Source organism: Haliotis rufescens, unplaced genomic scaffold (assembly GCF_023055435.1).
Source record: "Haliotis rufescens isolate VD_foot unplaced genomic scaffold, xgHalRufe1.0.p SCAF_16, whole genome shotgun sequence".
Lineage (NCBI taxonomy): Eukaryota > Metazoa > Mollusca > Gastropoda > Lepetellida > Haliotidae > Haliotis > Haliotis rufescens.
Window position 1 is genome coordinate 26,053,277 of NW_025963846.1, and position 12,943 is coordinate 26,066,219.

The 12,943-nt window shown below is 39.4% G+C and overlaps 1 protein-coding gene across 1 annotated transcript; it reads left to right on the forward strand.

Moving 5' to 3' along the window:
* Window positions 1–3,749: 3,749 nt before the first annotated feature.
* LOC124117676 (peroxidasin-like) lies at window positions 3,750–12,611 on the forward strand. The gene is made up of 13 exons (XM_048397061.1): window positions 3,750–3,833; window positions 6,354–6,438; window positions 6,774–6,901; window positions 7,694–7,867; window positions 9,014–9,065; window positions 9,250–9,368; window positions 10,154–10,258; window positions 10,437–10,538; window positions 10,753–10,913; window positions 11,133–11,638; window positions 11,816–11,988; window positions 12,125–12,245; window positions 12,489–12,611. The coding sequence occupies exons 1-13, from the start codon at window positions 3,779–3,781 to the stop codon at window positions 12,547–12,549; spliced, it is 1,842 nt and encodes a 613-aa protein (XP_048253018.1). The 5' UTR covers window positions 3,750–3,778; the 3' UTR covers window positions 12,550–12,611.
* The last annotated feature ends 332 nt before the right edge of the window (window positions 12,612–12,943 follow it).

Genomic DNA, 12,943 nt, shown 5'->3' on the forward strand with positions numbered 1-12,943 from the left:
TGCATATCATCGATCCCAATTGCTTGGATTGATGCTCGATGTTGTCAACCTGTGGATTGTCTTGTCCAGACTCGATTACTTACAGACCGCCGCCATATAATTGAAACAGCAAACAAACAGAACTCGGGACCTAATCTCTTAAGTAAATAGTATCTGCCAACGAAAGATGGCTCTTGCATTTCTTTGTTTGTTTATTTGTTAATTAACGCTGCACATAGCAATGTTCCAGCTGCATGACGGCGGCCTTTAAATAATCGACTCTGGACAAGTCCAGTGACTGACATCATGAGCATCGATCCACGCAATTAGGGTACTATGACATGCATTAATCAAGTCACCAAGCCTGCCAATCCTAACCCTTTTGTCGCCTCTTACGACAAGCATAGTCACTATTTACTGCAAGCACGGGTTGCTGAAGACCTATTCTAGTCCGGATCTTCACTGGTCTGATGGCCCTTGTAGATGAAACCCAAAACCTTTAAATAGGCCTAATTGCAATCTGCAAATAAAAGCTGGGTCTTGTCTTGCAAATGAGACCAAAAACTCTTATAGGCCTGTTTTAGTTTTCCCCAGATGTGGACCGACAATAGCTCTCTGAATAGAGATATTGTAGGTGGGCCCATATTTTATTAAGTCAGTACTTGCGCGAGGGCTCAAATTTGCATATCATTCTTGTTTTGATATATTGATGGAAAATGACTTCACAAATTATTAATTGCGACATCAACTCCACGATAGGTACACGAAGTCAGTGACGTTTGAATAGGGTCACCAGTTGATCATCCTTTCATGTTTGACGAAAATAGTTCCAAAGCGAGTGAATTAGTGAGTATGGTTTTGCGCCGATTTTAGCAATATTCCAGCAATATCACCGCGGGGGACACCAGAAATGGGATTCACACATTGTACCCATGTCGAGAATCGAACCCGGGTCTTCGGCGTGTGACTAGCGAACGCTTTAACCACTAGGCTACCCGACCTCCCCAGTTGCAAAGCGAAATATCTTGCTTCAGATTGAGAGGGAATAACACTTAGTCGGCTTTTTCCATAGTACACATCCTTCGGATCATAAAAATCGAGGCCCATATGAACCCGAATTTTGATCTACAATTGAAGGGAACTCAGACATAAGACAAGCAAGCCTATCACCCCAAACCTTCCATGATAGGAAAACTTCATGAATATTTACGAACCCACGAAGCAGTTTTGCGATGTCCGCAGCAGTGAGCTCTGCTGGATAATAGTTTCTGCACATGTTAAGGACATTCTACATTCGGCGCGTTCTTCGTTACAACTTAGTCAGCTTTTAACACCTTCAATTGTTTCTTTGTGTGAGTTGAGACAGAGAGATAGATTACAAAATATAATTACCAACTGGCATGAAATGTATTTTCATTCTTAAATAGAGCCATTTTTTGTGTGTTATTATGAGTGAGTGAGTGAGTATGGTTTTACGCCGCTTTTAGCAATATTCAAGCAATATCACGGCGTGGGACACCAGAAATGGGCTTCACACATTGTACCCAAGTCGGGAATCGAACCCGGGTTTTCAGCGTGACGAGCTAACGCTTTAACCACTAGGCTACCCGACCACCCTGTTGTTATTATGAGAGAAATTTGTCCACGTAAACACGGTTATTCCAGAAAATATACTTTCTTATTGAGGATTGGCATTTTACAATTTTCCGAAAAAAGAAAGTTTTGCTACTGAATCTAGTTGGTAGCTTTTACGCTTTGTTTGTATTTTATTTGTTGTTTACACGGCAATTAGCGATATTCCAACGATATTCCAGTTATATAATTGAGCTTGGACCACACAATTCAGTAATTGATATCTGCATCGATCTATGCAATTGGGATACGATGATTTGAATCAACAATGTCAGCAATCCTCACCAACCGCCTCTTACGACAAGCATGGTTTGCTAAAGACCAAATCTGATCCGGATCTGCACGAGGTCATAGGTTTAACGGATGTGGTCCATGGGCACACTTGATCTTTCACGTTCATCATGTGTCAACCATCCTGACTTCCAAGGTGAAATACCATCCAAATTATGTCTTGTCGGATTAGTTACCCGAATCACATGTAGCCCTTGTTTTTTCTTGTAGATCCTTTTCAACTTCATAAATGTTAACAGGCTTTCCACTAAATTTAAATTAACATGACGTTATATAACGGACACACTGTAGAAAGCGGGGTTAAACCCAACTCACTCACTCATATAGCAGTCTTATAATGCAAGTACTGACTACACAGTAGACTCATTGGTTGCTGAAGACCCGGATCTGCACGAGATCAAGTGGTTCATTGGCACAATTGATCCATCACGTTCGTCACGTGTCAATCTTTTTTCACCGATCATGACTTCCAAGGTATCATCCAAATCATGTCTTATCAGATTAGTTATACGAATCACATTTTAACACATGTAGCCCTTTTATGTTGTTTTTTGTAGTTCCTCTTCATTTTCATAACTGGTAACGGGCTTTCCACTAACTTTAAACTGACATGCCGTTATATAACAGGAATACTGTTCAAAGGGGCGTTAAACCCAACTCACTCACTCATATAACTGTCTTGTAATGCAAATACTGATTTTCCTGTAGTCGAAATAGAAATTAATCTGTTTTGAAAACGACACGCGCAAATAATTTTGGTATTTTGTATTGAGACCGGATATTGTTTCAGCTCCATCTGCAAAACCAGATATAATTAAAACTATGAGCCTAAGTAGTTTTAGATCACACGCATTGCAACAATGTAATTTCAGTGGCTGACTTTTTATATTTTTTTACCATCAACATGAAGCACAAATATATTTTCAAAAACTTTCGGGGACAATTAATCTCTTCCATTGTTTACATGTCGATTCCCAAATTGAAACAATATGTTAACCCAACAAATATCTCTACGTTAAAGAACTTAGCGTGAAACCAAGAAACAACCAACAAGTGGCATACAATCAACAAATGTATAACAAAAGTCACTAAGTTTACAAATCAATAGAAATTACTGCATAGCAATTACAACAAATAGAGTGGTAGTAAACAATAGAGTGGTAGTATAATATTCACTGGCAAGATATAATATGATGGCAGCGGTCAATATCACATACAAAAATACAGTGGTGATAGCGAAAGTCAGTGAAACTGGTATATATTCACCCAGCGGCGACAGTGGTTAAGCTTCCGAGATGTATAGAAAACAAACTAGTACTCAAATACATATCAAATATGTTGCAAAGCCAACAATAGAGCGTCAGAGCATGTGTGTTGAGGACTTGTAACTTAAGTCGTTGGTGCGATGAACGTCAAGATCGTCAGGGTGTGGTGACAAACAAACTATAAAAATGTTTTTTCTTTCTCTCGTTCTTTGTTTAACGCCGCACTCAGCAAGGTATAAAACTGCCAATTAGGCTACTTAGCTGTTGATAAATCCCTAATCAGTACATCATATAATTCTATATTGCAAGTCAAGGGTAGTATCACCACGATCGAACACAACTATTATTGAAACATGTTGAGTGGCGAGATCTAAATGGCTATTTCCCACACGGGATGTTGATCGATTCATCATGGCAATCGACACATACAATCGTCACTCCCTGCTATCACTAGATTTGTTTCTTGCTGTTACCAATACAAATCATCATATCTGATAAAAGTAATGGTGTCTTATCGAGTCTATCTGTATGTTATTGGAATTGTGTGTATATATATAGTGCTAGTCTGATGACTCCATCACATAGACTCTGTCCTTCGTAAAGCTGACAGTATGCAGTCATTCCTTGTGCAAGCTCTGCTGATCGCGCTCTGCGTTATACACGCTGGTGAGTAATAACTATTTCAGAATCTATATTTCTGCAAACCATTGGCTCCAGGACTTGTTCATTATCATCTTGTGGATTGGAGAATCGCTACATGCAATAAGCAACTTATAAAGATTATCTTTTATTTTGTACAACACATATATGAATGAAGTTATATATATGTTGGTGTATAATGGAATTGAACCGTGTGTGCAGTTGATACATGCAGTCATATCTAAAAATATGGGTCATATATTTGAACATTTGAAACTGTTCTTCAAAATCTATCAATAACTTGGTTATATGTGTTTGTTTGTTGTTAAACGCCGCACTAGGCAATATTCCAGCTATATGACAGCGGTCTGTAAATAATCGAGTCTCGACCAGACATTCCAATGGTTGACAACATGAGCATCGATCCACGTAATTTGGATACGGTGACATGCATCAACCAAGTCAGCGAGTCTGACCACCCTATCCCGCTAGTCACATCATACGGGATTGCTGGCTGTTAAACGAAATGTGAAATGCTTGACTTCCTCTTTGAAAACTTCAGTGTGAACTTTGGGGATAAGACATTTAGATAAGACGTAAATGTGCCCCCCTTCAGCTCATCTGTGTCCCTATGCATACAATTCGGGAGGAATGCTTGGAATGCCAAAATCTAAAGTAACAAGAGCTTGCTACTAACGTGGCTATATCCCCCGCCCCTGTTGCAGAATTTGTAACATAATTAAATCTAAAAAAAAACTAACTTTTTTTAACCGAGGTGGAACTTGTCATAGAAATTGTAAAAAAGAAGAGTTTGGAACCAAAGTCCATCTCGTTGCCATGGAAACGAAAACAAAACACCAATTCTAAAAATTCTAACTAGCAAAAGGCACCAGTTCAGCATGTACATGACAGACCAGCAAAGTTTGATGAAACATATTAAACGGTTTATGAGTTATGCTCTGGAAACGAACCCTACCCTTACAGAACCTAAGTCCATCTTGTTGCCATGGAAACGTAAAAAATAAAGATTTCTAAAAATTCTAAATAGCAAAAGGCACCAGTTCAGCATGTACATGGCAGATCTGCAAAGTTTCATGAAAAAATATTGAACGGTTTCTAAATTATGCTCCGGAATCGAGACGTGACGGACGGACGGAAGGAGCCCGTTTCTATATACCCCCGCCTATTTTGTTGGGCGGGGGATAACAAGGTACTTTGGCAAAGAAGTTTAACTCCTGTTTCGGGTATATTTATGATCTGACATCTTTCAATAATGGTCAGTCGCCAATTCCTTTCCACTGAACTATGGAGGCACGGGTGGCCTAGTTGTCTAAGGCGTCGCGATTCGCTGTGCAGAGTTGCGTCCCTCGGGCATGACAGTAACGTATAAATGTGGGTTCGAATCACGATTCGCCCCGATTATGTTTCTAGGTTTGTCAGCACCATACCTGTGCTCATGGGTTTCACCGAAGTGGTAAACGTCTGAGACCTGCATCACTTCAGGCTTTCCTCCCACATTAAGCTGACGCCCCCGATATCACTGAACTACTGATAAAAGCAGCGTTAAACCCAAATCATTCAATCACTCACTCCACTGAATTACCGACCTGGATTTGAAACAAAAGCCTTTCGAAGGATGACGTCAACTTCCAAATAGTCAGCTTTTCTGTTATGTCGAACATTGTTTCAGCAGCTTCATCCTTTGTGACGGCATTTCACAACCTCTGAGGTACAATCAAGTATCTGAAGATTTGACACGACTCAAACGTTATTTTAACAGTTGGTTGGTTGGTTTGTTGTTTAACGTCGCACTCAGCAATATTCCAGCTATATGACGGCGGTCTGTACATAATCGAGTCTGGACCAGACAATCCAGTGATTAATATCATGAGCATCGATCCACGCAATTGGGATCGATGACATGCATCAACCAAGTCAGCGAGCCTGACCACCCGATCCCGTTAGTCGCCTCTTATGACAAGCATAGTCGCCTTTTATGGCAAGCATGGATTGCTGAAGACCTAGGGTTACAACATTCAAGGCCTAAGTAAAGCTTTCAAAATGTTGTATGGGAGATACGTAGGGGACATTTCCAAATTTGCGCATCAGTGTCTGATGCAATTACTTATTTTGACTTGTGTCTTCATTGACGTGTCTTCATTACAATTGACTTGCCTTTACATGTGCTTGTGACAGGTAGCACCAGTGGGGCAGGATACGCAAACTTTTTCGCGAACATCTGGTGTCATTTCATATTGATTCATAAACATATGCTCATGATATTGTTGAATCGCTTTCTTATTATTATGGAAATGTTTATTGTCGCTTTTGTTTCAACTTTGTTTATTTTTTATTCCAAAATACATATTTAGAATTAAGAACTATAACACTTTGAGTAGGTGAAGGTATAATCAGATTTGTACAGATGGTGCATAAATGTGGCCTAAATTTAGAATTTTATTCTCAGAATAATAACAACATGGTATTAACTTTATTATATATTCCGTTATTGGATTACACATCAAATCACGTGAGCCTTCGTTACAGAGTGTGGAGGAAGCAGGACGCCATGTGCCTTCAGTTCGCGATCATCCAAGAGTAAAAGACACATGGAGCCTGTCTACAGAAGCAGGTTTGTCTGATATGAAAAGCTGGACATGTAAATCTAACCAGTAGTGAAGACATCATGTTTCTTAAACCCTTATGTAAATATGTACCTGTTCTGCTATTATGCAAGTGTACATCCATATCGGCGCTTAACCACAAGTAAATATTTTCAAAAATATAATATCCAACAAGGGAAATAATTTATTAATTTTGGAGGATTAAATACCTCAGCTGTTCTAACATCAAATGTGTGTAGTCTTTGCGGGACGTCCTTGTTCAATGTGTGATGCTAAGCTAGAGTGTTTATATGTGTTCATGAAAGGGATTCAATGTCTTATCCCACAAATACGTTTAACTCAGGAGAGCAACCTGCGACTCAAGCGACACCTATCGGACAGCCGATGGCACGTGCAATAACGTGGACAATTCGGAATGGGGAGCCGCTGGTGCTCAACTGGCCAGGTGGCTGGAACCTGTTTATGTCGACGGTTTGTTCATTTTGCAATATTTCTGTAAATAATATCTGAGGATCGATACCAACTGCTTAAAAGGAATAAAACGTCATAACAATATATCCCCTAAGTTAGGATAAGATTTATGGATGAACAACTTCTTTATTACAATTAGTAGCAACGTTTCGGTGTAGGTTTTAACAGTGAGTGAGCTGGGTGTAACGCCGCTTTTAAAAGTATTCCAGTTATATGTGGGAGTTATTCCAGTTATATCAGCTTAATGTGGGAGGAAAGCCCGAAGTGATGTAGGTCTCAGACGTTTACCACTTCGGTGAAACCCACGAGCACGGGTATGGTGCTGACAAACCTAGAAACATAATCGGGGCGAACCGGGATTCGAACCCACAATCATAGGTTACTGTCATGCCCGAGGGACGCAACTCTGCACAGCGAATCGCGGCGCCTTAGAGGACTGGGCCCCCCGTGCCCCCCGTAGGTTCTAACACGTTATCAAGCAAGTGATGTACAGATTGATTGATATGGATGTTAAACCTGCATTGAAACGTCGCTCCTAATTGTGATAAGGAAGTTGTTCACCCATAAATCTTATCCTTACTTAGTACTCCAACTTCTTAATGCCTCTCAAAGAAAATATATACCTTTCTAATGAAAACCGTTTTACATTCAAAATAAAAAAATAAGTTTAAATAAGCATTAGTTTACATCCGACAGAGATTATTACGCAAGTGATACCCTGTAAAAATAGTTTCCAACTGCATGTAACAAAGTGACAAATCAACGAACAAACATCTCTGTTGTATATTACAGCAACTGGAAACCCAAGAGCTCTGGCTACAGATGGATCAGACCTGCCTAACCCAAGAAGCATCAGCAACCATGTTCACTTTGAGCTGAGTTTTCTTTCCGTCAGAAACTCCGTCATGTTGATGCAGTGGGGTCAGTTTATTGACCACGACATCACAGGAACGCCGGTGGTTACAGGTAATGATTTGATATTGTTGTACCTCTAGTAAGCATCTTGCAGTTCCATTGGTCAATCCGTACCATGTGACGAAACAATGCATTTTAATGTAAACCCCGAAATGATGTGATTAACATTGTCCTCGAATATTGATTCGTCATATGATCTGTATTGACAGAGTGGAAGGGGATATAGAACTGAGTGCTGTCCACCCGTCCTTCCACCCGTCCTTCCGCCCGTCTGTTCGTTCCGTCACGTTTGGTTTCCGGAGTAGAACTTAAACATGACCGATATCTTAACCAAATTTGGTACATAGATAAGTCTAGTGGAAAACTGTTGCCTTTTGATTCCTTAGGATTTTTAAGAAAATTATTTTTCGAGTTTATCTGGCAACGATTTTGGGTTAGACCAAAAATGGCGGTAGTCAACGTTTCCGGAGCATATCTTGAAAACCATACAATATGTCATCACCAAAGTTGGCACTTAAATGGGTGTAGTAAACTGGTGCCCTTTGATAGTTTTGGATTTTTCAAAAATGTATTTTTCGAGTTTCCCTGGAAACAACCTTGAATTAGACTGAAAATTACGGAACTTGGCACAGGTCTTGAAAACCATACAATAAATTTTCACCACACTTGGTTCATAAATAGGTCTCGGGGTACACTGGTGACTTTTGATAGTTTGGGAGTTTTTACTAACGTTTCCTTAGCAAGAGCATAGCCCCTGCTCCCAATGATCTCTAAGTAAAGTAAGAACTCCCTTGCTTCTCTGATCATTGTTCAAGTAATAACATAACTGATTACAAATACAGTCCCAAATTCTATCATAAACTGCAAAAGGCAAAACAACACCAGTAAAAACATTTTAGTGCTTGCAATTAGGCCATTCACAAAAAAAGGTCCAGTGAACATAGTTCACAATTCATTGCACACAACCGGACATGTCATATTGGAGGGGGATATGAGTATTTCATGCTTGTTATTTGTATATTGCTTCCATCTTTTGCAATGTTGACGCTTTCCATGTCAGAAATACAGCATATTGTGCCACGATCGCATAATGTATTCATTTCTTATTTTTTATATTTATATTTCGAGGGGCATGGATTGTTGTGGATGTCTCTTTATCTTCAAATCATCGATATGCATGTACTTTCTTCTTTACAGATAATGGAAGTGATATTGAATGTTGTGACAGAACCGATTCTGTTCCAAGCGAGTAAGTTTACACTGTTAACTATAAAGAATATTCATTTCTAAGAACGATTTTCATAACAATATGACAGTGTGATTATACTACACCATATTATTCATATTTCAATATATGATAACATAGTTGATATACAATATACAGATCATGCAAAATGTATCGGAAATATCAAATATTGTCTTTCTTTCATCAGCACGGACTCTCCATGTTTCCCGATCACCCTTCCTGATGGTGATTTTTACTTTGGCGATGGTAAATGTATGAACCTGGTGAGATCGGAGGCGGTTTCAGGAACAGGCACAGATTCCTCCAGTAAGGATGAACACTTATATACAAATCCAAATACATATTTCTCCACTTGGTCCTTCCCGAGCAGGCTATTCCCCACGAATATGCTTGACGTAAAAGTCAAATAATGAGTGTGGGACCTGGTTGATTGTTTTTCAACTTCATGGGTATCTGAGGCAATTTTAAATGGCTAGTATCATATGACCTGGACGTTTGCTCATTCTCCCCAATTATATTTTGGAATAATAGTTAGCTCTTCTACTTTTTTGTAATGATCGAAGTGTCTATTGCATTGCATTTCAATATCTATTGAAGAGTTAAAAAAAGTTTAAGATATGTTTTTTCGATAAAAATTGAGAGATTGAGTGAGTTAGATTTAAGGGTGCTGCGAAAAGTACTCTAGTTATACCACTGCGTGTTTGCTTAATGTAAGAGGAAGGCCCGAAGTGATGCAGTTCCAAGATGTTTACCACTTTGGTGAAACCCACAAGAACGTGTAATGTGCTGTCAGACCTAGAAACATACTCGGGGAGAACCGAGATTCGAACCGACAAATCACATGTAGGTTTCTGGCGTGCCCAAGGGACGCAAATCTGCACAATAGCGGCGCCTTTGACGACTGGGCAACTGCCCATGATCCCATCCAAAGTATAATCACATTCATGATTCATTCTCATACCTGAAACTGACGAGATTGCATTTCAAGTTATTTACCAAGATAATATTTCTGAGAAGGACACGATGTAACGTCATACTTAAACAACAATAAACTTTCACAGTGAACTTATTCCCGATTTCTCTCCAACCAGATCCACGACAACAGTACAATGAACTGTCCGCCTTCATAGACGGTTCCCACATCTACGGCATATCAGACTCGGAGACGGCCGAACTCAGAGACACTGACTCTGGATGTAGGTTGAATGTCCTCCTGATTTCTCCATGATGTTCTGTAATAAGTATCAGTTTGTGAGATGATAAGAATCACATGACAGACCTTGATTTGCTTTTCAGTTTATGTTATTTTTATATTTCATGATAAGTTATGTGAACTGTACATGTTTCGTTATTCGTCTATCTGTTGTTTTCCAGCCGGATTGCTGAAAGTGGGAACAAACAATCTTCTGCCAGAAGGAGATTCTGACGATTGCTTTCTTGATACTTCTGATTCAAGCAACTACTGTTTCAAAGCAGGTCGTTACAAACAGGGAAAAACAATATATCATAGCAACTACATTCTTATAAACTATGTATGTAAGATGTGTTAGCTAGCAACATTGGTGATAAAATGGTTCTTAACATTTCAATGAACATTCAATTTTCCTATCAATAAGATAAATATAATATATCGTATTTAAAACTAGTCATTATACTACACATCAAATAGAACAAAAGACAATTATTTCAGGTGACTCGAGAGTCAATGTCTTCCCTGGACTTAGTGCTCTACACACTCTGTTCATGAGAGAACATAACCGTGTTGCAACAGAACTCAAAGGTTATAACAGTGGTTGGGATGACGAGAAACTCTTCCAAGAAGCAAGACGAATAGTTATTGCTGAATTACAGGTTAGGCTTCAATTCGGTTGAACACAGATGGATACAAATTATAAAAATAGTACACATTTCCCGCATATATAAAAACTATCTGTGCATCTACGATAACAACTGTTTTTTCCTATTATGATTAGTAAAGAAATGACGTGTCGCAAGTATTATGTAACGGCATTCATATCAAACATATGATGAAGATGAACAGAGCCTGATGTACGTCGTATATATCACCAGGTGATCACATACAACGAGTGGCTGCCTCAAATCCTTAGTGACGACGGGGTTGCAAACTACAGTCTGGAACTGGGCAACTACAACTACAATTCCAGCCTCGACCCAACTCTCAGTAACGTCTTCTCAACCGCAGCTTTCCGATTTGGCCATTCGATGGTGCCAGAAAACCTCACAATAGGAAGCGAGGTCGTGGACACTGGTGACCTTTTCAAGAGAACCAAATACGTCATCAACAGCCTGGACGACGTCATCAGTAGTTTTCTGGGCGCTGCAGGTGAACGTGTTGATGCGTGGTATGTTGATGGCATGAGGCAGAGGATGTTTGAGGAGGATTCCGACACGAGGGACGGATTTGACATTGTGAGTCTGAACATTCAGCGAGGAAGAGAACACGGTCTCCCTCCTTATAACGCCTGGAGAGAATACTGTGGTCTCGACAAAATCACCTCCTTCACATCTGATAATGATTTCGGAATCATTCAAGGTCGCGATCTTGAGGATATATAGTAAGTGTTTATGTTAATTAGTATTTTAGACAAAATTGTTCTCCGCAATCGATAAGCTATGATTCACAATCAATCATCTTCAAAAAATATCTTTTCATATTTGTCCAATATAATTTAACACTTCTGTTGTTCCAACGGTCAAAATTACATATATAACATGTTACTTGACTCTTTCAGTAACAGCGTGGACGACATTGATCTGTACAGTGGAGGTGTTGCTGAAGTCCCGTTTGATGTAGCAGCAGTGGGAAGAACCTACATCTGTCTGATCGGAGAACAGTTCAAGAAATTGAGGGATGGGGACAGGTTCTGGTTCGAATCTACAGACTCTGTCACTGGTTTTACTTCTGGTAAATACATACACCTCTTTCCTTGGTTGGTGTATTAAGGATATACATTAATTTGTGAACAGGGATTGATGTCAATTTCTTTGTTTGGAATAGTGATGTACATATCTCTTTACAATGTTTCTTTGTTTGAATTCAGATCAAATAACGCAGCTGAAAAAAGCGTCATTGGCTCGTATCATCTGTGACAATGCCGACAATGTCAGCACCATCCAGCGGTCAGCCTTCCTGAATACTAACATAGGCACCAATGGATCTGGGTATGCTGAATTATAATGTTGTTTTACAGGTGTAAACGGTAGAATTGAATAGTTAATGAAAATGAATTCAATAACCAAATGCTGAGTCCAGTTTATCTTGTGATACAGAGAAACTTAGGAAATGCAAATAATTCATTTCCATTAAAACAGTGCTTGTAGCAAAATGATTATATTTTTGCAAAATATATCACAAATGATGGACACACGTAACAGAAGTTTTGAACTGCTTTTCCTCGTTATCAGAAACCCGGAGGTGAGCTGCTCTACCCTGAAGGAAGTGAGGCTTCGCAGATGGCAGGAGTAACCAACACGTGGCCCTGTCCTTACCACGTTGTGTCAGTACTGTTAATAAAGACATCAACTTGATCACTATGTCTTAGTCATATGTCTCTACACGGATCTTACAATATCCTTAGCAGTATGTGTACCGCAGTCATATAGCAGGACTATTTCTGAGTGCTGTGTTAAACGACAAACAAACAAACAAACAAATAAACAAACATCTATCACTCTGGATGCGTTTCATTTTAGATAGTTTATTTCTAACGAATGCTAATGTTGCTGGCCTTGGGACACATAAAGATGAATACAGAAAACAGATGTCAGTTCTGTAACTCACTTTTAATAATCTCTTCTGAAAACTCAATCCGTGGATGATGTGAGCAGCATCTCACGACAGAGTGACGTACAGTCAAACC